This window comes from Ambystoma mexicanum, chromosome 1q, assembly GCF_040938575.1.
Source record: "Ambystoma mexicanum isolate Mex_15411 chromosome 1q, UKY_AmexF1_1, whole genome shotgun sequence".
In the NCBI taxonomy this organism is placed as follows: Eukaryota; Metazoa; Chordata; class Amphibia; order Caudata; family Ambystomatidae; genus Ambystoma; species Ambystoma mexicanum.
The window spans coordinates 1,277,038,270-1,277,060,192 of NC_090922.1; the positions used below are offsets into that span (position 1 = coordinate 1,277,038,270).

The window sequence follows — 21,923 nt, forward strand, 5'->3', positions numbered from 1 at the left end:
AGGCGAAGAGCTGCTCCCACGCTACTCTAAGTGATCGGTCTCTTAGGACCGGCAAGTATGGGCGGAGGTGGGGCATGTAATATTCTATGGCCAGGAGGAAGGCTGTGTAGTAGACACGTACCCTTCTCCTTTTTAGGTATGTTGGCCTTTTTATTTCGTATACAAATTGGTGTGACAATTCTTCTGGGTAGTTATCGTCTGGCAGCACCATCTACGCCTGTACACCGAACTTGTTAATTAGCTTTTCTTAACAATACAATATTACGCAGTTCCTGTATGTGCGAGAGAAAAAAGAGAACATTCACGTGTTTACATGTGTATTGGTGCAAGCAAGGTCCTTCAGTTTTAGTTACAACTGTACTTAGGAGTCAATGGGGGGGGGTTTGCGCTCAGATGGCGGAAGTATTTTTACTCTTTGAGCGGGTGACCATGGGGTGGGCAGTATGGGGATCACCCCTTTCTTCGTCAGTTATCGTCTCCGAGGGGACAATTGGGTCGTTGTCTGTGGTGGAACTTTCTTCCGCTGTCGGGGCTGTTGTTGCTGTTCTTCCAATGGACCTGTTGTTGGCGCTGGGGCGGGTCTGCAGTTTGAAGATCTTTACGTCATGTACGTGGTTCCAGGCACGCTTATCCTTTAGTTTTACTGCTCTTGTTGATACGTCCTCTACCAGATGGGGGCCAGTGAACCTCTTCTCGTTCCACTTTCTATTGAAATTGCGAAGTAGTACGTGGTCACCTTTGGCAAGTTTGCACAAGTTCTCCTTTCCCAATTCTGTACTTGCGCCTTTTTCTTTATTGCTGGTAGACCCGCCCCGTGTGCGCTCGAGCTGTTGAGACACAAACACGACACTAGTAATCAAAGAAGACACATATTGATACATTTCATCACCTAACACACTCGCTGAACTTTCGTGGTCTGTGAATGCCCTTGACGTTGGGGTTAGGGGAAGGCGCATTTGACGTCCAGTAACCACTTCGTGAGGGGTGAGGTGGTGGTCGGACCCTGGCCTATTTCTCAGTTCAAATAAAGCTAACGGAAGGCAATACAACCAACTTTTCTTTGTTGTTTGTTGTATTTTTGCAATTGCCTCCTTCAATAAGCCATTCAGGCGTTCACATACACCATTAGCCTGTGGGTGGTATGCACATGCAAATTTGTGTTTAATGTTCAGCAGGGATGTGATATGCTGGAACATTTCGTTTGCGAAATGTGGGCCGTTGTCTGATCTTAACACCTCGCACACTCCCCACCTGGGGAAAACCTCCCTTACTTTGAATTTGGCTGCTCTAAACGCATCAGGGTGTGAACAGGGCCCTGCTTCAATCCACCTCGAAAATGGGCATACTACTACAATCATATACCTATTACCTTGACATATGTTGATCATATCAACATAGTCAATGTGAAGGTGCCGAAAAGGTCCTTCTGGCCGGGGTATGGTACCTCTTATCACTTTTAGAGTATGACCGGCCGTAAACTGTTGACATGTGAGGCACTTGCTGATAAAATTTGACACATGGGAGTTTAATTCAGGACAAAACCAATCTTCTCTAATTCGTGCTGCTATTATTTCCTTGCCTGTATGGGCAGGGTGATGTAATTGGCTCAGGGCGGTATTTAACAGTGCTAACGGTATTACAACTTTCCCAGTGCCACCCTGGCGCCATAGTGCGTCGGTTGGTGACATTGTACATCCTCTTTTCACCCATACTTCTTTTTCGGCCATTGGTGCAGCCGCTTGTAGCTCCATAATCTGTGTGGCTGGGAGATGGGTGTACCCTTCTCTTATTAACATCTCCCTAGCTATTCCCCTCCCTCTCCCTCTCTGTGAGTCTGTGGGGTTCCATATCTCACCAAAGTATGCAGCATATTTCGCATGTGCGTCTGCTGCTGCATTCCCTTTTGAGACGTAGTCTTCACCATTGGTGTGTGCGGTGCATTTGACTAGGGCTAGTTCTTGGGGGTCGTTTATTACTTCAATTAGTTCAGCCAACAAGAGGGCATGTTGTACTGGAGTGCCATCAGCTCTCCTAAACCCTCTTCTTCTCCATTTTGATAACCCTGAGTGGACAGTGGATGTAACATATGCACTGTCGGAATATATGGTTACTCTTTTATTAAAACTTTCCTTTAATGCCAATATTAGTGCAACCAGTTCCGCGGCTTGAGCAGAGTAATGCTGTGGTAGTTGTACACACTTCATAGCCACACACACCGGCGCCTCCATCATTTTTACTACTGCTGCCCCAGTCCTTCGTATCCCATCTCCTTGATCAATAGTTGATGACCCATCAATAAACAAAAGCCCACCTCCCTCTAGTGCGTTTTCTTCAACTTTTCTAGTACATGAGTACATTTTAGTTATTTGGGTGCAGTCGTGGGCGTAATCTCCCTCTTCAATTACTTCTGCTAGGAATCTTGCAGGGTTAACCGTGCTACATCTAACAATTGCTAGTTCAGCTTTAGACAAAATAATCTCATAACCTGATGCCCTCTGTGTCGTTAGTGTGGACTTAGGTTTATTCAATATTGCAAATAGTGCATGTTCCACAAACAGTGTAGTTGGACACCCCATAGTTATTGCTGATGCTTTTTCTACTGCAAAAGCAGCTGCAGCAAGACCTTGTTCACAAGGGAAGTGGCCTAACATCACAGGGTCTAAGTGCCCGCTGTAAAATGCTAGTGGTTTATAGCCCATGCTCGTTTTTTGTGCCAATACTGCTTTCATCACTGCTGAGTCGCAATGTGAAAATATAAAAAAGCGTCGCTCATAGTCTGGGGATGCCAGTACTGAAGCAGTTGATATCGCGTCTTTCAATTCGTCAAATGCCTCCCTCATTTCCATAGTCCATCCCAACTTTTTCTCCCCTTTATTTGCTTCCTTCAAACCCTCAAGCAGGGGTCCTATGTATGAGCTGTAATCAAATACCCATGCTGTACAGTAGTTGCACAGCCCCAGAAATTGCTGCAGTTCTCTCACAGTCTGTGGCACGGGAGTGCTTGAGATGGCCTGTGCTCTTTGTGGTGCAATCCTTCTTCCATGTTGGGATATCAGTTGGCCAATGTAAAGTACCTGTTCCTGACAGTATTGTATCTTTTCCATGTCTACATTGTACCCCTTTTCAGCCAATATTGTCAACATTTTTAAGGAGTCCTCTCTACATTTACTTTCGTTTGTACTGCAAATTATTATGTCATCCACATACTGTAACACGGTGCTTTCCACCTCAATGTTACCCAAATCCATCTGTATTACTCTATTGAAAATTGAGGGTGATTCACAATACCCCTGTGGTAATCTGGTATGTTTCCACTTTGTATTTCGGTAAGTGAAGCTTGTCAAATCTTGTGAGTCTGGGTGTAATGGTATTGAGAAAAAAGCATTTTTAAGGTCAATCACTGTAAATCGTGATACTTCTGCTGGAATGCCACACAATATTGTGGCCGGGTTTTCTGTTACTGGATACTCTGCTTCTACTATGTTGTTCAAGGGTCTGAGGTCCTGTATGAAGCGCCAAGACCCCCCTTTAGCCTTGCGCACCGGGTACACAGCTGTGTTACATGGTGATTCTGAGGGGACCAATATGCCATTGTTTATAAGGGCCGTTATGGTTTCATATATGCCCTCATCTGCCTCTTTTGACAATGGGTACTGTTTCACTCTTGGTAGTATGGCACCTTTTTTCAATTGTATCCTTACACCCCCTATGCTTTTTATGCATCCCACGTCATAAGGGCTAATAGTCCATAATGATTTGGGCACCTTTGACATATCCTCCTTAAAAAATGGGACTGGGGTGCCTGCGGGTGCCTCAAGTGCCATTGCAATTTTCTGTGCTACTTGTTTGTGAGCCACTCGTAGCCATATTTCTACACTCATCATGAACACCATTTCATCTTCCTCCTTTTCTTCTGAGAACAGCTCTTCATCTGACACCTGGGTCAGCCTACATCCTTCTGCTAGTGCTATCACCGCCCTCCATGCTCTCCCTTCTTTATCTTGGGCGTGCACAGCAACATAATCAGCTGTTGCAATAATGCTCTCAATGTCCATTACAAACACCTTCCCTTCCAGTTCATTAACTGGTGTTTCTGGTCGGAACAGATAGGCTGCTGGCCTCCTCCATATTTTCCCTTCTATCCCTGGCATCCATGCAAATGCCATGTCTGTGCCATACTGGAATAGCTCGCCATCTACTGGCTCCGCCCTAATCGCTGTCTGTCCACAGTATGCTTGCAAAATCTGTCGTGCTGCGAGCATGTTAATCCCTGGAGTAGAGCAAATTATGCCATCCTCTGTAAAGGAGATCGTCATATTCAACCTGTTCATTATGTCTCTCCCCAGTATATTTACTGGTGAGGCACTATAATACAAAAGTGGAACTGACAGATCATAATCTCCAATAGATAAGGGAACGTTATCAGTAAATGGAACCAACCCTTTAGCCCCAGAAAATCCTTGGGTGTTCATGGCTTCGCCTGACATCTTAAATTTACCTTCCCTTATGCAAGACCGGGTTGCCCCGGTGTCAACAAGGAATGATAATTTTTTGTCACCTATCGTTACCTCTATGCGTGGTTCCTCCGCACTATTAGGTGTTACTGACAGGATGGGACACACCAAGGCCGTCTGTGGGCTGACCTATTGGGGGTACAATGATTGGCCATTCCCTGTGTAAGGGTTGTGTCCCAACACCGTCACCCTACCCAATTGCGTTTGTTGAGTTTGGGGTGGTGGGTGTATTAACGCTACTTGTTGTTGTGGCGGTGGCAGTTGCTGTGTTATTTGTTGTTGTGGCAGTGAATAGGTTTGTGGCTGTTGTGTTGTTTGTTGTTGTGGGTCACTCCCTTGTTGTGACATCTGCTGTCGTTGTATGCCCTGCTGTTCTTGTGAGGTCCTAGGTTGTGCTTGTTCATTCCATGCTGGTGTTCCTGGCCTGACCCTACATGTACGTGACATGTGTCCTAATAGTCCGCAGCTCCAACACACGGGTGGTTCCCTGCTTTGCCATGGGAAGCTCCCTGTGTTGTCCTGGTATACGGGTTGCCCTGTGGGGTAGTAATTTCTAAGTCCCCCAGCCTGTTGTTGGGTATTATATCCGTATCCTCTCCCCCTCATAAACCCTCCTCTCCCTCTGTTATAACTGTAATACCCAGTTCCTTGCATTGGGTACCCTCCTCCCATGTTTGGTGCGTGTAATTGCAGAGGCGGCACTTGCTGTATTACACCTTGTGGAGGCGCTATTTGAGCGGGATCTTGTGCAGCCACTACTTGCGTTGGGCTTTGGGCCACTGGTGTGGGCGTAGTTATTAGTGCCCCTTCCATTGTGTATTTAGTAAGTTTTTTCTGTACTAGTTTGGCCTCTTCTGTTTTCCTGTCCTCTTCCTTTTGTTTCATTTTTCCTTGCCATGTCCTGCAGTGATGTACTATAGTCAGTTGTATTTCTGGCCATGGTTTTGCTTCCATCCCCACTACTTTCTTTAGTTGTTTCTGAACTCCTTCTGGGAGCCCTTGTACTAGTATATGATAAAATATGGCTGGTGTTTTGTCCCATTGTTCTCTAGTTTCCATGCGCCACTTCTCTTGAATATCCTGGATATAATCAACAGGATCCTCATTTTCACCCATCTTACGGGAAGTAATGGCTCCTATGTCTGATGTATCTGGGTACTGCACTCTCAGTGCCTGCCATAGCGCATGTCTGCAGTTTGCAAATGGTGCCCCATCATGCGATGTGTTCGTTATTGTTACCCCATGGAATCCCGCTCTTTTCCAAATGTCATCCGCTCTATCCCCTAATATTGATATTAACAGGCCCTTCACATCTCCTACTGCTAGTTTCTGTCCTGCGGTGTGTTTTTCCATTTCATATATCCACTTACCCGCACCTCCACTTAGTGATGGGAGCCTACATTTTATATTTTCTTTATCCGTATGTTTCCAAGGTACATACTGTGGTCTAACCCCTCCTCTCTCCAACAGTGGCATTAAATTCTGTCTTGTGTCACCCTTTATGCTCCATAATATTGAGTCTTCACACCCCTCCTCTTCCCCCGTTTCCTTTACTACTTCAAATTCTTCCTTACTACCTCTGCTCCTATCTCCCTCTTCTTCCTTTCCCCTTTTTTCGTCAATTCCTGTGTTCAATATGGGTATGTTTATTTGTCTGTCTTGCCTGCGACTAGGGAGGTCCCTAAGCCGACATGCATAAGGTGTAAGTTCGTTCATGAAGGGCGCGAGCTTTATTCTGTGCAGTGAGCGTGCGGTGGTTGAACATGTAGGGTGTGACGTGGGAGGGCGTGATGGGGATGTGGGTGGCGTGGTTTCATGGGTTTGTGTTTCCCCTATTCTTTTCACTCCCTCCTTACTTCTCTCCAGCTCCTCCCATCTTCTACTCATCCAGGGCGAATCTATGTTTGTTCTAGTGAGGTATAGCTTATCTAAGCTTTCCCTTTCACTCTTTCTTCCATCCTTCTCCACTCCTTCTTCCTCCTCACTGCAAAAGTCATTCATAAATGGCACCCCCCACTCTGCCTTTTTTCCTTTTATTGTTACTGTTTTTAAGTCTATTAGGTCTCTTTCTCCCCTTTCGTTGTTACCAACTGTTCCCCCTAGTGCTGATGTTGTTGCTACCTCTCTACTTTTATATACATCTCCCCATCTTTCACTCTCCCTACTCCTCCCTTCTCTTCCCCCTTCACTTCTCTCCTCCATTTCCCTACTATTTTCCTCCCTTTTCCTTTTCAATTCCTCCATTACTTCGTTGCTCATCTGTTCCAATATTCTTTCATCCTCTTTCTTCCTTTCCCATTTCACCCTTTCTCTTTCTACTATACTCTCTATTACCTTCCCCTCTTCATATTTCTTAGCTGTCTCTGATAGTACCCTCCTCCTCCATATTTCCATTTCCTTTTCCTTTTCTTCTTCTTCCTTCTTCTTCTCTCTCAGTACTACTCTTGATACCCTATCTGCTGCTGCTTTTACCCTTTCAGCTTCTCTCTTTTGCTCCTCATTTCGTTCCCTTAATTTTTCCAATTCGTTCTTACCTTCTTTCCTTTTCCTCACTCTCTCTCTTTCCTCCCTCTCAAGTTGTTTGATCAATTCATTCTGCTCATCCCTTAGTTTTGCTAATCTTTCCTCCAAAATCTCTTCCTTCTGCCGTAGTAGCTCCTCTCCCCTCATTTCACTCTCTCTGGCACTATCCTCGTTTGTTCTCTTTACCGCCTCCCTTTCTTCTCCAGTTAGTGAGCCTCGTAATTTCAATAATATCTGTGCAGCTACCCACTCATCGTTTCCTATCTCTACAGTCTGCTCTTCTCCAATCCTCCCTTCCCCCATTGGTATCTTCCTATGAGCCACATATGGTGGAGGGCTGTATGCCGGGTTCGAGTATCCTTCAGCCGCCCTGAACTGTCCTTCTATTTCTCCTAATTCTCTTAAAGGGTACAACCCTCCTCCCTCTGTTTTCACTCCCGGTGTTATGGGTATCTCATTGTTCGGTTCCTTTTTTATGTCGTTTGATTTATCAATCTTTTCTCCTCCCTGTCCTTCATTCCCCGTATTCTTTGTCCTTTCACACCCCTTTTCCCCATCCGTTCCTTCTTTCTTAATCTCCTTTTCTTCCGGTGTTTCCCCCATAGTGAACATTCCATTTGGTCCTGGTCGGGACCCCTGGAACATCCTCCATAAGTTAAACACTTCCACATGGTTTGCCAACTTCTTCCCCTTGTACGTATTGTGCAGATGGTTTAATAGTGAATGTTGGGCATATGGATCGAAACTACCATTAGGCGGCCATGGTGTTAACATTTTGTTGTCCGTCCCCTGGGTCCACTCTATGCTGTACTTAATTAATTTCTCCCTATGTGGTGGCAGTGTGGTGCATATGTGTTGTAGTGGGGTAGTGAGGGTATTCCCCCACCCTCCCGACCCTCTCCCGTATGACATAATGGCACTCCCCTTGTGACCCTTCCCTTTACTAGCAGTTTACAATATACAACCTTATATTGCTTACCTTGCCCCGCAAATGTGGGGACTTACGACAATCCTTTGACAAATTATGCAATACTAATAATAAAAAATAAAAATAAAAATAAAAAATAATAATAATAAAACAAATATATATGTATATATGTATGATGTTAGATTATATTCCTTCCCCTACGGCCCCCTGCGGCCGAAGCGCACGCAGCCCCCCGCGGCTGCGTACCCCTTACGACGATCTTATACAGTCGTCCTGTTTCTCCGTTCTCCTCCCCCTTTTACACTTGCCGTGGCCGGCGTTCTCCGTGCGTTCTCCGTGTGCAGCCACGCCCCTTCTCCTCTTTCGATCCACTCGTTTATCGTTTATCTCCGTATCCGCTCCTTTGTCATGTTTCTCTTCCCCACCACTCTCAATCCCAAAGTTTCTTATGCTCGCGATATCTTATTAAATCCCTACTGGTGACGTCACCGATTTCTTCGAGCTACTGGTACATTCTTGTTATGTTCTTTAAGTTCAAAATACACTTGCAATCTACCCCGCTAACCCTACAGCTGTCTTCCTGTCTCTCCTGGAACAAGGTAATCTCATCAATAATATAACCGGACTGCGCACGCTGCGTCGCCTCGCGTGTGATACGCCCCTCAACAGGAGGGCTTAACCAGCCAATTATCTTACGTTTTGGGAAACTATGTAACTAGCTACCGTCCACAGGGAAACGTCATCTACCTATCGAGTTTCTTGCTCGAACAATAGGGAACCTCATCTACTCATTGATCAATAAATGTCAAATCGTAGGAAACCACACACACCCACCCTCACACGTAGTCGCAATCTAGGCCATCAGTGTCTTACGAGCGGCTGCACGTGATGTTTTCGTGCCCCGCCCCCCTCTTTCGTGTAACTTAGCCGACTGCTCTCGCACTCGTCCGCTACCATTCATTCCATTGGCAACCCTCAGTTAAACCTTCGCCGCACATCTGTACAATACCTCCCTCCTCCCTTATTTACTTCCTCCCCCTCCCTCACAATTTCGCATTGCTTGTTGTGCGTGTCATGCTCACCAAGTTCTCTCGATGCAGGGCCGCTCGACTGCGTGCACCCCTGCTCGCCACCTCCCCTCGTCTGGACCACGTCTGGACACTCGCCGACCGCGGGCGGGATACTTCTCAACCGGCTCCCGAGGGCCAATATCCGGATTGCGCTGTCCGGTCTTCTCGCAGCTCCGCGATGGTCCTGTAGTCCTCAGAAGGGGGCAACGGCAGAGGGGGCCGCGCCGCCGGGCCTCCTCGCAACGGGAGTGCCTGGAAAAATTAAAAATAAAAGTCGATCTTAAACAGATCTCAGCAGTGCCTCCAACTTGTCGGGGGGAAATTCTGCCGGGGTCGGCCGGGCCGTCCGCAGACCTCCGGGCAGGGAGGCCCCAACTCCTCCCGTATATCCCAGATGAGATAGAGTATGAGACACACACAAGGAGCAAGGTGACTCTGCTGTTTATTTAGACAAAACGGCAGGGATGGGTCAAGGAGCGCACGCGTTCGTCCTGACACACACACAATCATGGGGCTCGCAGGCCCTTTTTACTGCATTATGACGCGCTACTTGCGTCACTTCAGAAAGTTAACAAAAAACCTATCGCCACTCTTAATTGGTTGCTCGAGTGGTAGGGTTAGTATAGTACACATATAGAGAATGATATTAGTGGACAAGGTGTAGTCAGGTGGTATATCTGGGTTGTCCCTACAATTAGATACATAAGAATTGTTACATGAAGACTCCTGAGGATTGGCTAATATTACTGACGTCTGAGATAAGAGCCCCATGTTCTGATTGGTGCACTCGTGAGCTTCCCAGCCTGGGACCACCGTTGTTCCCAGCTCTCGGTGTACCTGTGATTGCAACAATGTTTCAATATGGGTACGTGCAGACAATGTGAGGATTCATTCATAGGTGGAAGGCTGACCGCTCCCACTGTAGCAGATGTCCATTGATCCTTTCAAGTGTATCGGCCTGTGTCTCGTAGCGAGGGACCCAGACGCCTTTTCTGTCCTGGGTTTTGGCATCTCGTCAGGTTCGGCTTGGTCACGTGGGGAGGGACCGTGAAAGAGGCAGAATTCTGTACAATTAATATTGTTTTTTTCTACTGCGCGTCTGGTTTAATTTGCCGGCGTGACTTTATCGTTTGGGGCGCGGAGTGCGAGGTTGCAACATCGTGCCTTTGATGATTTGTTCTTGGAATGTGGGTTTGCAACATTGCGACCTTGGCTGGTTGTTCCACCGGGTTCTTTCTGCAGGATCAGCAACCTGACTCTTGCTTTGTTAATGTCCACGGGAGCTCTTGGTTGAGGCCTACTCGGGCCTGGTGCATAAGTAGTCCGTTTGGTGCATAGGTGCTTTTAGGTTATAATAGCATATATTTCCATGACCAGTATCGTGTTTCCATTATACCTCTCATGGTGGTAACGGGTTTCAAGAGAAGCGTGAGCAAGCGTTATAGATGAGTTCATGATGCGTCTTGCGTTTCTGCATTCTGAAAGCCTATGTAAAAATAATAAAGATGCACGTCCGTGAATATGCCTGTCGCCTACGTCAGAGCACTGAGTATGTTCTTCGTGTAGATTGGTGTGGAGATGTTCAGTGTGTATATTTGTACAGATGTGCTTCCCGTTGTCTAGGTCGTCATGGCATCTCTAACGACGTGTGGATTTTAGTCTAGCTGATCCGAGCCGCAGGTGTCGGCATGGCCAGTGTGGGCTGCTGGGCAGGCAGATGGACACATCCGTATGTTCCTGTACCAGGGTACCTGGTCGTCTGGTAAATGGACAAACTCTTCTCGCGGCGGGTGTCTGGGCCGTGACCCTCTAGGCCAAGCGCGAGAGGTGAAGGACGGGAGCCTGGTCTTCCATTCTCCCACTTCACAGGGAAGAGTTTGATTAACTTTGCACTTTAGATTGCAACACAGGGCGTGGGACTTTGGAAATCCAAAAGTCAATAAAGTAAAGTTTTTAAGTGAAAGGAAACAAACATTCAAATGCATTTGCATAACCCTGCGCGGTGCTGTGAGGTGAAGTGAGGCTAAGTGAAGGGACCAGTTTGGCAAGGACTCTCTGGTGCTTCTCTGCTCATATTATGAGAGCCGATGGAACACTCTACCATTGATTCTTTTCTGCCTGGGAGCTCGGTGCTTGGTATACGACATCTGCAGCTGCCTTCAAAAAGCCATAATAAGCGAAAATACGCGTGCAAGGTGCAGTGAGGAGAAGAGAGGCTATGTGAAGGCTGCAGTTTGGCAAGGACTCTGGTGCTTCTGTGCTCATATCACGAGAGTGGACTGAGCACTCTACCATGATTTTTCTGGCCTGGGAGCTTGGCGTTCGGCATACATCATCTGCAGCTGCCTTCAAAAAGCCATTACCAGCACGAATACATGAGAAGTGAGGCTAATTGAATGCAGCAGTTTGGCAGTTCGGGAGTGTCGGTCAGTAGGTAGATTCCGTCTTGGTAATTACAACTGCACTCCGCTCTCAGCTCCTGTGCTGCAAGTGGCATTTCACTTCTTAAGTACTGTTTGGCGCTTTAAGGGGCTGCTTATGCTTGGCTTCGGTTAGCCCGTTTTGTCCATTCTATGGCAAAGGGTTTGCACAGCAAGTCTCAGCTGGCAAGTTGTCTTACTGGGGACACCTCCGACATTCCCCTTATGTCGGCTGGTGTGGGGTCGGCTGCATTGATTCATCATTCCCTGATGCCTTCTTCGTCATCTCATTCGTTGCCGGATGAGGCTACACTTAACTTTCGCCAGACTTCCCTGCAGCAGGTTCAACCCCTAGATCCATCGAATACTTTTTCTGCTCCTCCTGGAACTGTGTGTGCACCTGAGAAACTACTACTACCTACCCCAAAGACCTTCGATCAGAGGGATCTGTTGGTAGCAACATTCAGGTGGTTGAAAATTGTTGCGACAAGTTAGATGTCACCCAGACCTCTAATAATTCCACTACCCCCAATACTCCCACACCCCATGTTGAATGCATTACATGGCTTAGTGTGCCCCCTGGGCTTTATGAATCCCTGCAGACCACTATAAGAGTGGAGGAGATTAGCACAGTTCTGGAAGAGCCTCCTTTACCTCCTATTAACAACTGTTTGTATACAAATCAAAGGAAGAAAAAACACAATAAGAGAAATAAATCAAAAAATCAGCCCTCTCCTAAATGCAAATCTTGTAACTCCTTCACAAAACATCTTAGACAAATGCCCTTAATGGATACTATCATTGGCTTAAATCCACAGCGAACATCATCGAGGGAGGTTGTTTTTTTAAAACTCTCCCAATATTTGAACGGGCGGAATGCACCTGAGCCATGACTCTGGTAACCCGATTACCTCTGCTGTTGCTGCCATTAAGGCGGGCTACCAGCCCAATGCAGTGGTGCAGAGATACAGGCACAGATCCTCCATCTACTGAGGTTTGTCTTTGGGATTAGAATCCAAAGAGGATCTAAAGGTCCTCTCTTCCACAGGTTTCCCTTAAGACATTAACACCTATTCAGGTACTTCGAAGTGGTCAACAGTCCAAAATTACTTATTTTTGCAGCCAGCCTATTGGAAGGGCACTCTTGATATGATATGATATGATATGATAAGGCATTCATAACGTGCCTGTACACAAGTGATATCTTCTGCCTCAGACGTACCCAATCAAGATTCAGGATCCTTCAATTTGGCCAGCACTAATCCTCCTGTTAATTCTTCAGGCGTTTCTATTTTACCATCAGTTTTGTCCACTTCTTTGGTGCCCCAGCCAACTATAGAACCTAAGTCTCTAACTATAGACCTAAGTGATCCATGCCCCTCTAAGATTATAGGTTGGTAGGTTAATGCCAAACTGCATGGTTTGATAAGACTAAATAGATCTATGGTTCAATTGATACCACCATTAAGGTCCCTACACTTGGAGGATATAGATTTCATTTTCCAACCCTTGAAGAATAATAATCGCATGGTTTCATATTGTCACTCTGAGATTGTGGCAAATTTGTGCGGGGGGCAGTGGGGCAATCTACCCTCCTGGAGTTATGACTTATCTGAAATACCCTCACAGAATATTGCCAATTTGTTTTTGTTGTTCTCCTCGACAACACCAACGTAGGCAGAATTGTTTAATAACAGTGTCCCTTGATTATCATCCTTCCTTCCAGCTAATGTTCCTCTCATTTCCAAGTTTAAAGATATAAATGTTTGGTTAGAGTCTGCATACCTGTGCAACCTTAAACCAGAGCCTGAATCAACCCTAACCCGAATTGGTACTAAGGTTCTATCTTGGAATGCTTGTGGCTACACAAATTTCAATAAACTTTGGGAGGGATCCATGTATCTAAGCTATTTTAAATTCTATTTATCCAGGAAACCATGTTTACTGCTAATTGTGATCTGGAGGGTTAATCTACCTACACCTTATCGGCCACCTGCTCAGGACTGGGTCGTCCAAACGGGGCCTGATAATTGGTATTGATACCAATTTATATGTTACTTCTTATGTATAGTTTGCCTCTGAGGCGATTTTGGTGGTTCGTTCTAGCTTTCCTGATACCAATTCAGAACTTTTATTGTTCAATGTTTACTGGAACCCAACCAAATGTTCTATCAATTTTTATCACTATCTTGACACATGTATTTGAGACGTGGTTAATGGAGGGCTACCCTCATGCTACGAAAGTGGGAGAGGACTGCAATGCCAACTGCGCAGAGGGTTTTAGATACAACAGTGCCTCCTGTTCACCTTCTATCCCCAAAAACAATCATATGTGGGGTATCATTTGGGATTCCTTTATGTCCCAATGGGATTTTGTACAACTTGAAGGGTCTTTGTCCAACATGGCCACATGTTTACCTGGTGCAGGGGCATGAATAATTCCTGGCTTCATCACTTCTTTGTTTCATCTACTTTGAAATTTAACTGTGGCAAAATGAATATTTATGACCCTTGCATAGGCAATCATTTGATACTGTCCATTGCAGTTTACTCTGCAATGGACAGTTGCTAATAATGTAGTCCGTCCAGAGTTGTTTCCAGTACTATGCGACAGGAGAAGCTTAACATGCCGTTGGGACAATAGTTTGTATAAAATGTTTGTGAATATTCTGTTTGAGGGTGTAGGATCTCCTTTAGACATCTGTGATCCTCAAGATTCCCTGGGTACCTATGGACTCTTTCAGACGATAGGTTGTCAACCCTGGATGCACGTATAATTAATTGGATTAGGAAACTATTGTTTGAAGATAAAGATTATGCTTTAAAAATCTTCCCACATTACTTTGATGCAAGAATTATGGTCTTCAAGAGTGAAAGACATAAAAGTCTTAGGGTCTTGAAGGGTAGAAGTGTTTCTCCTCATGTATATCTATTTTAGAAAAAACATATTTGTCAACATCATAAGAACTTTGTTAAATCTTTAAAACACGATTTGTACTTGAAAGATAATCAGACCATTCGGAGACTGCTGATAAAATCTGATAACAGACAATGTTGGGCTTGAATTAACAACTTCTCCCCTTTTCCTCACAAGACTGGGGTACTATTCAAGAATGTTCCTGGATTAGCTTCTATACCAACAAATTTAGTATGCCCATATCCTTTTCAAATTTTCCAGGTCCTACTAGAGGCCTGGTTAGTTCTGGTCATTGTTATTGGATTATTGAGGACATTGCATGGGCCATAAACCAGTTGAAACCATCCAGAGCCCGCGGACCAGATGGACTCCCTCCTTATTTTTTTTAAAAGAATCTCTGGGCTTCGGCACGATTGTTGACACCTCACTTTGATAAAATCTACAAAACACAATTGCTCCTTCCTCTTGGTCTCAGATAATTATTCAAATTCATAAAAAGGGAGACCTGTTCACTCCATACGACTATAGGCCTATCGTCTTGATTGACTCTGTGAGCAATGTTGTTGCAATCCTTTTGCTAAGAGATCTTCCATTCTTTATCATTTCCAGATCGGTTTTATGCAAAATATGGACACTTCCTTAAATGCTACCCTTCTGACCTACGTTCTACAGAATGTTAAACACAACCATGCTGGGAATGTGTGTATGGCATCGCTAGATATGTCTTCACCGTTCGATTTTGTTGGTCGAGAACATTTGTGGACCAAATTGTTAAAATACAATGTGCCATCAAAATTGGTTCAATTGACTGCCCTTCTGCATTGAAAGTCGACTTTAAACATCTGTTTAAATCAGGAAGGGGCTGTTTTGCATCAATCCCGGTAAATCTCGGCTTCATACAAGGCTGTACGTTGGCCCCCACACTCTTCAACATCTTTCTTAGTGACATCAAGGAGTTGTTGCAGTCCAATGAGGTGGTCCCGGTAAAATTAGGCCCCTTAAGGATCCATTGGTTAGCTTTCACGTACAACATCATATTATTTCATAGAACTCTGTGGCGTCGCCAAGAAAAACTGTATATTTTTTACTCTGACACTCTAAGGAACCACATTGTGGCCCTAAATCAAAGGTGGTCATTTTTTCTAACAACAAGAAAGTTAAAACTATGTGTTGATCTCTAGGGGAGGAAAGAGTAGAGGTGGTAGCATCTTTATGCCACCTGGGTTACAATCAGTCACATACTTCATCCTTGGAAATGTGAAAGCCATTGCTGGAAGTCAAACTTTTAACTTAGTTGTCCCACATGAAGGTCCTCTTTGTGAAATTGTACAGATGCTCTCTTCTCCCGCTCGTGAAATACTACTTTGGTAAAATGAGCCAAACCTACTGTATGACCTTGATATCTGCTTTGTGGAGTTGCGCTCCTATCTCGACTCTTTGCAGGAGCAGATATGGAAGACTGTTCTGGGGCTGTCATCGTCTACACCTATCCCCATCATAAACCATGAGTTGGATTTAATATCGCTGCAGGACTGTCATTAATGGAGGCTGCTCTTAAATGATCATGTTTTTGTCTCCTCCTGGGAATTCCATCTACATAGACCTACAACCGATGTTGAGTGGATCCTCTGTCAGATCTACTAATACATAAAAAAAATCAGATGCACATCTTGTAGAGCGGATTGGTTCATCGGAAGAGGAGCTACAGTTTCTTCCAGACATAATGAAATCCAAGCTATTCAGCGAGGATTGGAGATTGACTTTAGAGGCTCTCACGTCCTACTCCACGTCCTACTCCACATTCTCCGAATATACTCCGAATATACTAGGTTTCCTGCAAAAAAGGATAGTTTGGCATTGTACTTTTTATTTATTTATTTTATTTATTTGCATCTTTAAAGTGCTCACACAGCACGGGGGCATCAAGGTGCTGTTACAGGAATAGGTCTTAGTTGCGTATTTATAACACGCTTAATACCAAGAGGTTTCTAAGTGCGGACCCGGGGATCGAACCTGTGTTGCTTCATGTGGTCTTGTTCCCAAGGCGAACACGTTGCCACTGAGCTATCCTCCTGGGACTTGAATGGTTTCCTTGTAATAAGCTCTGTCACATATATTTATGCTTTAAATTCAACCTAAATCATACAAGAGAAAAAACCCAAAATAGGAAGGCTGTGTTTTCTGAGGAGTTTTCTTTAAAATGCCTTCTTTGTAGATCAACTGATAGGTTAAAAATGTTTAGACATTGAGTTTTGGACTGTCAGACCCTTGCCATGATTCAATCTACTGTGTACTCAAAAGAACTAGACAGTGTTAGGCTAATTAATCAAATGAACTGTTTTGGTCAAGATCAATGTGGGATGAAAATGTATTTCTGATTATCACTCTTGTTAACTTTTTGAAAGCTGTCGAAGTTTCGTAATGAGTGTATTTGTACTTCTTATTCATTTTAGTTTTAATGTGATTGTTATTTGTTCATGCTTTGTGTACGGTTTCATGTAAAACATGTCACAATACAAAAATAAAATGTAAAAAATAACTGTGATTTACAGTAGACATTTGCCTTGCAAAACGATTGGAAATAATTGCAATTTATTCTGTCTTTTCAGATTGAATATATTCACAAATGATTTTGAAGGCTTAGTTTTAGATCACAGATACTATGCTGGTGGGTGTTCACCAAATTATATCATTGACACAAGATTTAGAAAGCCCTACAACGTAGACAGCTACTTGCCAGAAGTAAGTATTACTGAGTGATGGTGTATGGCGAGGTCCATGCTATTTTAATGATGTTTCAATATCAGTGTAATACTTGATATGTTGTCTTTTTAAAACCCAAATGATATAATCATATAATCACTATCAATGGACAAAACTGTTCAATTGTTCACAGTGTTAAAGAATCATTCGGCAAAAAGAGAAACACATGTGAATTGTCAAATGCAAATCACATGAATGACCTAGCTACAGAATTCTCATGCCATCAAAGAAAATCCTCAAAAGCAAATTAAATATTTTCAAGCACTATTATACATGACTATTGATAACTAAGTAATAATAAGCATGTATTATATGTCTAGAGTCCCAAGAAGCCCACTGGGTGTGAAGAAATGGATGTTATGTTCCGTTATAAATCCTAAACATGCCATATATTTCTAGAACATTATTTTTCTCTAAATTCATACAGGATAGGTGTTCTATAATTACCAGAACAAACATTGTTATTTAGCAAATCAACTTCAGCAAGGACACAAATATAGCCTTCAGTGGTTTTAGATATATTCCATGCCACTTTCTTTTTTCTCCCAGGCTAGTCTAGACACCAATAGGCCTACTACTCTGCCAGGCACACACCAGATGTGTGTAACACTGTAAATTGAACAGGCCGTGCAACAGCAAACCACCACACATGATCAGCACTGTACTCTTTTATAGGAAAACATTTAGATGTTTGCAAAATCACTAACACTTTCATAGGCATTGGTTATAGGCGAGAAAACAAAATATGTCAAAAATGTACACTGAAATTGAATCACATTTCAAAACACATGGAATGCCCGTTTGTTCTGAGAAACCCTACCTGACATTCATTAATAATGAGTATAACACGCCCTTAGTTATGCCCAACTCTGCTTGTTACTAAGTTAGGGATGAGATTAGGAGATGCCCTATCAGGCACTTTATATATGAACGCAAATGCACTATAGATACAGCTTCAATTCTCATTTACCCCTTGTCCTTAGCTAAAGTCGGGTTAGTATGCGATTAGATCAAATGGAATCTCCTGCATAGCAGAACCATTCCCATAACCACATTTGATTCAACAGTGACCTTCACTGTGGGTACCTTATGAATAAAGGGAATTATGCCTTTTGGGTCGGTTTGACCTGGTCAAATCACCCCTGCAAGAGAGTTTCAGCTAATTTTGTCCCTATTAATACTAACCCCACTTCACTTGAGACTTTGGTAACCCAGCCCTTCTGACCTGTCTGCAGCATGAGCTCCTTTCAACAGCAGCCCCATCTTCCAGCAGACAGACTCTTCAGGAAACTGGGCCTCATTCCGAGTTAGGCGCAAAGGGATACCGGGCACCGGTAAGGACACTGCTGCCGGTAATCCCTTTGCGCCCTATTCTGAGTTTCCTTAGCGGGTTCCTTACTTAACGCCTAGTTTTACCAAGCGTTAAGGACGGGACCCGTTAAGGGACTTTAGAGCTAATAACGGTACCGCAATTTACATCTCTCCCCTTCTTCTGCAAATGATACTGCTTAAACATGGGGACACTGCAGAAGCACCAACTTACTGGAAATCATGTGTCCCATGTAACAAATGTGTCATGTCATCAAACCATGTGAGCTTCATGTAACAATATGAGTAGGTGTTTTGCTTATTATTGAAGTCTAAACAATTGTGTCAAATCAATCATTTGGAAAAGATTGTCCATAGGTTAAGGGAAGAACATTAAAAAGATGAAAATAGAGAAAAACTGATAATGTGAAAAGTATAGTGAATGTTTAGAAACAAAGTAGTGATCAAAATTAGAAACTATTTAGAATGGATTTGGCATCTTTTGGGATTTGGAAGTAGCATTTTTCATTCAAGGCCTAATACTGGCACTGGCTTGAACATAGTTTGTCTATTTGCCAGAGAGACGTGTGTCCATGTCACTATGTACATCACAACACAAGTGCACACTTTCATCTCATACCCCAGTCCTCTCCTTCACGTCTGCCAGTCTCCTTCGACCTTTCTCCTCATCCAGAGGACTCCACTCCATCCAGGGTACTCCACTGAACACTGATGAAGGAAAACGAATTAGGCAATCTAAACCAGAAGGGAGAGACATACATGTTAATTACTAAGCCATAATACATTTTCCTTTAGGATTTCCTTTCTTCTCCCGTTGTCTAGAACCTTAACATTATTTTCTTATGTTCATCTATTGACTATATTACACATTTATTTTTAGTATCTTCTACTTTCCATTCATACCCTTACTTTCATTCATCCCTTCAGGCACACCACACCCAACACACCTACTTATCTGCTCCAATGAACCCTTTTTACCCCTTCTATGAGGTACTCACCTTATTGACTTACCTCAATTCTAATGTGACTGTTACACCTCTCACTCCCTACTGGTTTCTTCAGACTGCTCCAACTTTTCGGGATTCAGGTGAAATAGCTTTATTTGATTCACATGGACAAACTGTTGCACATCCAGATCACCTTCCTTTATCATTATTCTGTAGTCTACAGGCAAAACCTTGTCCACAATTTGGAATTGACCATGCCAGGATGCCATAAACTTGGCATGCCTACTCTTGCCTTTTCTGATGTTGAATTTATAGACCTGGTCACCAATTTCATTCTGCCTAACAGATAACTTCCTGTCATAATATGATTTGGCACCCCCAGCTGCTCTTTCCAGTTTTTGCTATGCAAATGCAAGTGTGTGCTGCAATTGCTTGATCATATCTTCCTCATATTCATGAATTGTGGATGTATTCACCCATACTTTCTCATTGTTTCTATTGTGCACTACCTCACCTGGTTGTATAGGTACTGCAGTGAAGGGGGTTGGGTTCACTGTGCAGCACCTGACAATATGAATGGAAGAGTTGGACAATATGACCTTGTAGCCAGACACTGTGTGGTGAGGGTTGATTTGGATCCTTCTAAAATAGCAAACACTGCATGTTCCACAAATAAAGTCACTGGTCATCCCATTGTGATCATAGAGGATTGTTGTATTGCGAAAGCTGCGTTGCTGCTAGAGTCTGCTCACATGGGAAATGACCCTGCATTACTGGACGTAAAAGTCTATTGTAGTATGCCATCAGTCCCTTGGATGTCTGCTGTGTAAGAATGGTCGTCATTACTTGACCATTAGAAGGTGAGAACCGGAAGAAATGGTTTTGCATAATCTGGTCTTCATAACGCTGGGGTGTTGCTGATCACATTTTTGAGTTCCTGAAAGCAAATCACAATTTCTCTTGTCTAGGTAATCGTTCCCTTAGCTTTCCGTTCTTCTTTTGGCCATTGCAACATGTGCGCTGTAAGTAGGGGCGGACCCAAAATTACCTCGCCCCAAACCGGATCCACCATCTGAGGAACAAGTACACATTGTATACATAAAGCAAGTTTATTATACAATTCATTCTGAACAAACTACACCAGTTGACATTTTTTATGCAATTTTGCAACAGTTGAAACACTCCCCGATATTTTACAATCAAGCCCGCAAACATGACTGGACAAACACCTTTTCAAAGAAATCCCACTTTTCCCAATTCCTACATCTTCATTGGCCAGTTTTATCTTTATAGTCAACTTCAGATCATATCCATAACACACCTCTTCTTAGTATCTGTCTCTAGTAGGTCATTTGGTCAGCACATGGTTAAACATAGGTATTGAAACACAATTCATTACTAGCAATAAGTGACCTAGGGCCTTTAACCTAAGTGTGTTTGCACATGGTCTGCTTGAATATTTTAGGAATATGAGGAATGCCGGAATAAACAGGTTTTTCTTTGAACTACTGATTGTGATCTCATCTTCTCCAATCTCCTGGCTCCTCCAATTTATGCAACCAGCACTCCAGCATATACAGCCTCTATTTTCAACCTGTAAAAGAAATTGACTGCCGGGCAGCCTGGAATTGGGCCTCATCTTTATTGCTGGACTAAGCAAATAGTATACCCCTCTACATGACTTCAATGCAATGAGCAAGATTACATCTATTTCCTTGCAGAACTGTGAAATCATAAACCTGTGTCCTGTTCGCAAACTAACCTTTTTACTAGATGACTCATTCTTTCTTCCGTCAACCCCCAAGGCCCAAAACACCAGAAAGCCCTGCTATCTAAAATTCATTGTGCAGCCGCTAACCGCGAAGGTTGTGAAGTTACCTGTGCCTTCTGAAAAACTGCAGTCAGTTTTAAAAGTCAAAGGCCCTCATTACAACCCTGGCGTTAAGGGGTTAACGGCGCCGTAAAAGGTGGCGGCGCCGTTAACCCCTTAACGCCTGATTACGAGGTCCCTTTGCGGGTTGAAGATTTTAACGCCTGCTTTTTGCAGGCATTAAAAACCAACCCGCAAAGGGACCTTGGTGCTAAGTACGGTGCCGCAATTTGCGGCATCGTACTTAGCGCCTTCCCCATTCCCATTGAGCCCTATGTGGCAAAAATGGAAATGGGGAAGGGCCATGGCGGCATGGGGAATTTCCGCCCCGCCGACCTCGGAATGGGGAGGTAATTCCCCATTCCGCCATGGCGGACTCGGTAAGTTACCGGCATGGACCATGTGCTTTTGGCACCATGGTCCAACGCCAGGGTTGTAATGAGGGCCAAAGTGAATTTTGCAAAAGAGCCCCAACTATCCTGTTTTTGATTAATTTCTGGGATTTATGAATGGCCCATGTATTTGCATTATTGTGCATGTATGTTTTTACATTTGGTGGGTTTATCATTTTGCATTCAAGCTAATATGTATCAATTTCTAGGACAACAGTAACACTATAGTATCATCTCCCGCCATAATTAC

At 43.9% G+C, this 21,923-nt stretch overlaps 1 protein-coding gene across 1 annotated transcript in view; it reads left to right on the top strand.

Moving 5' to 3' along the window:
• The window catches only part of C8B (complement C8 beta chain), a 457,407-nt gene that overhangs the window by 116,794 nt on the left and 318,690 nt on the right, over window positions 1-21,923 (top strand). Inside the window, exon 5 of the mRNA XM_069642105.1 lies at window positions 16,982-17,114. Coding sequence (XP_069498206.1) covers window positions 16,982-17,114 — 133 coding nt within the window. The remainder of the gene's footprint in view (window positions 1-16,981; window positions 17,115-21,923) is intronic.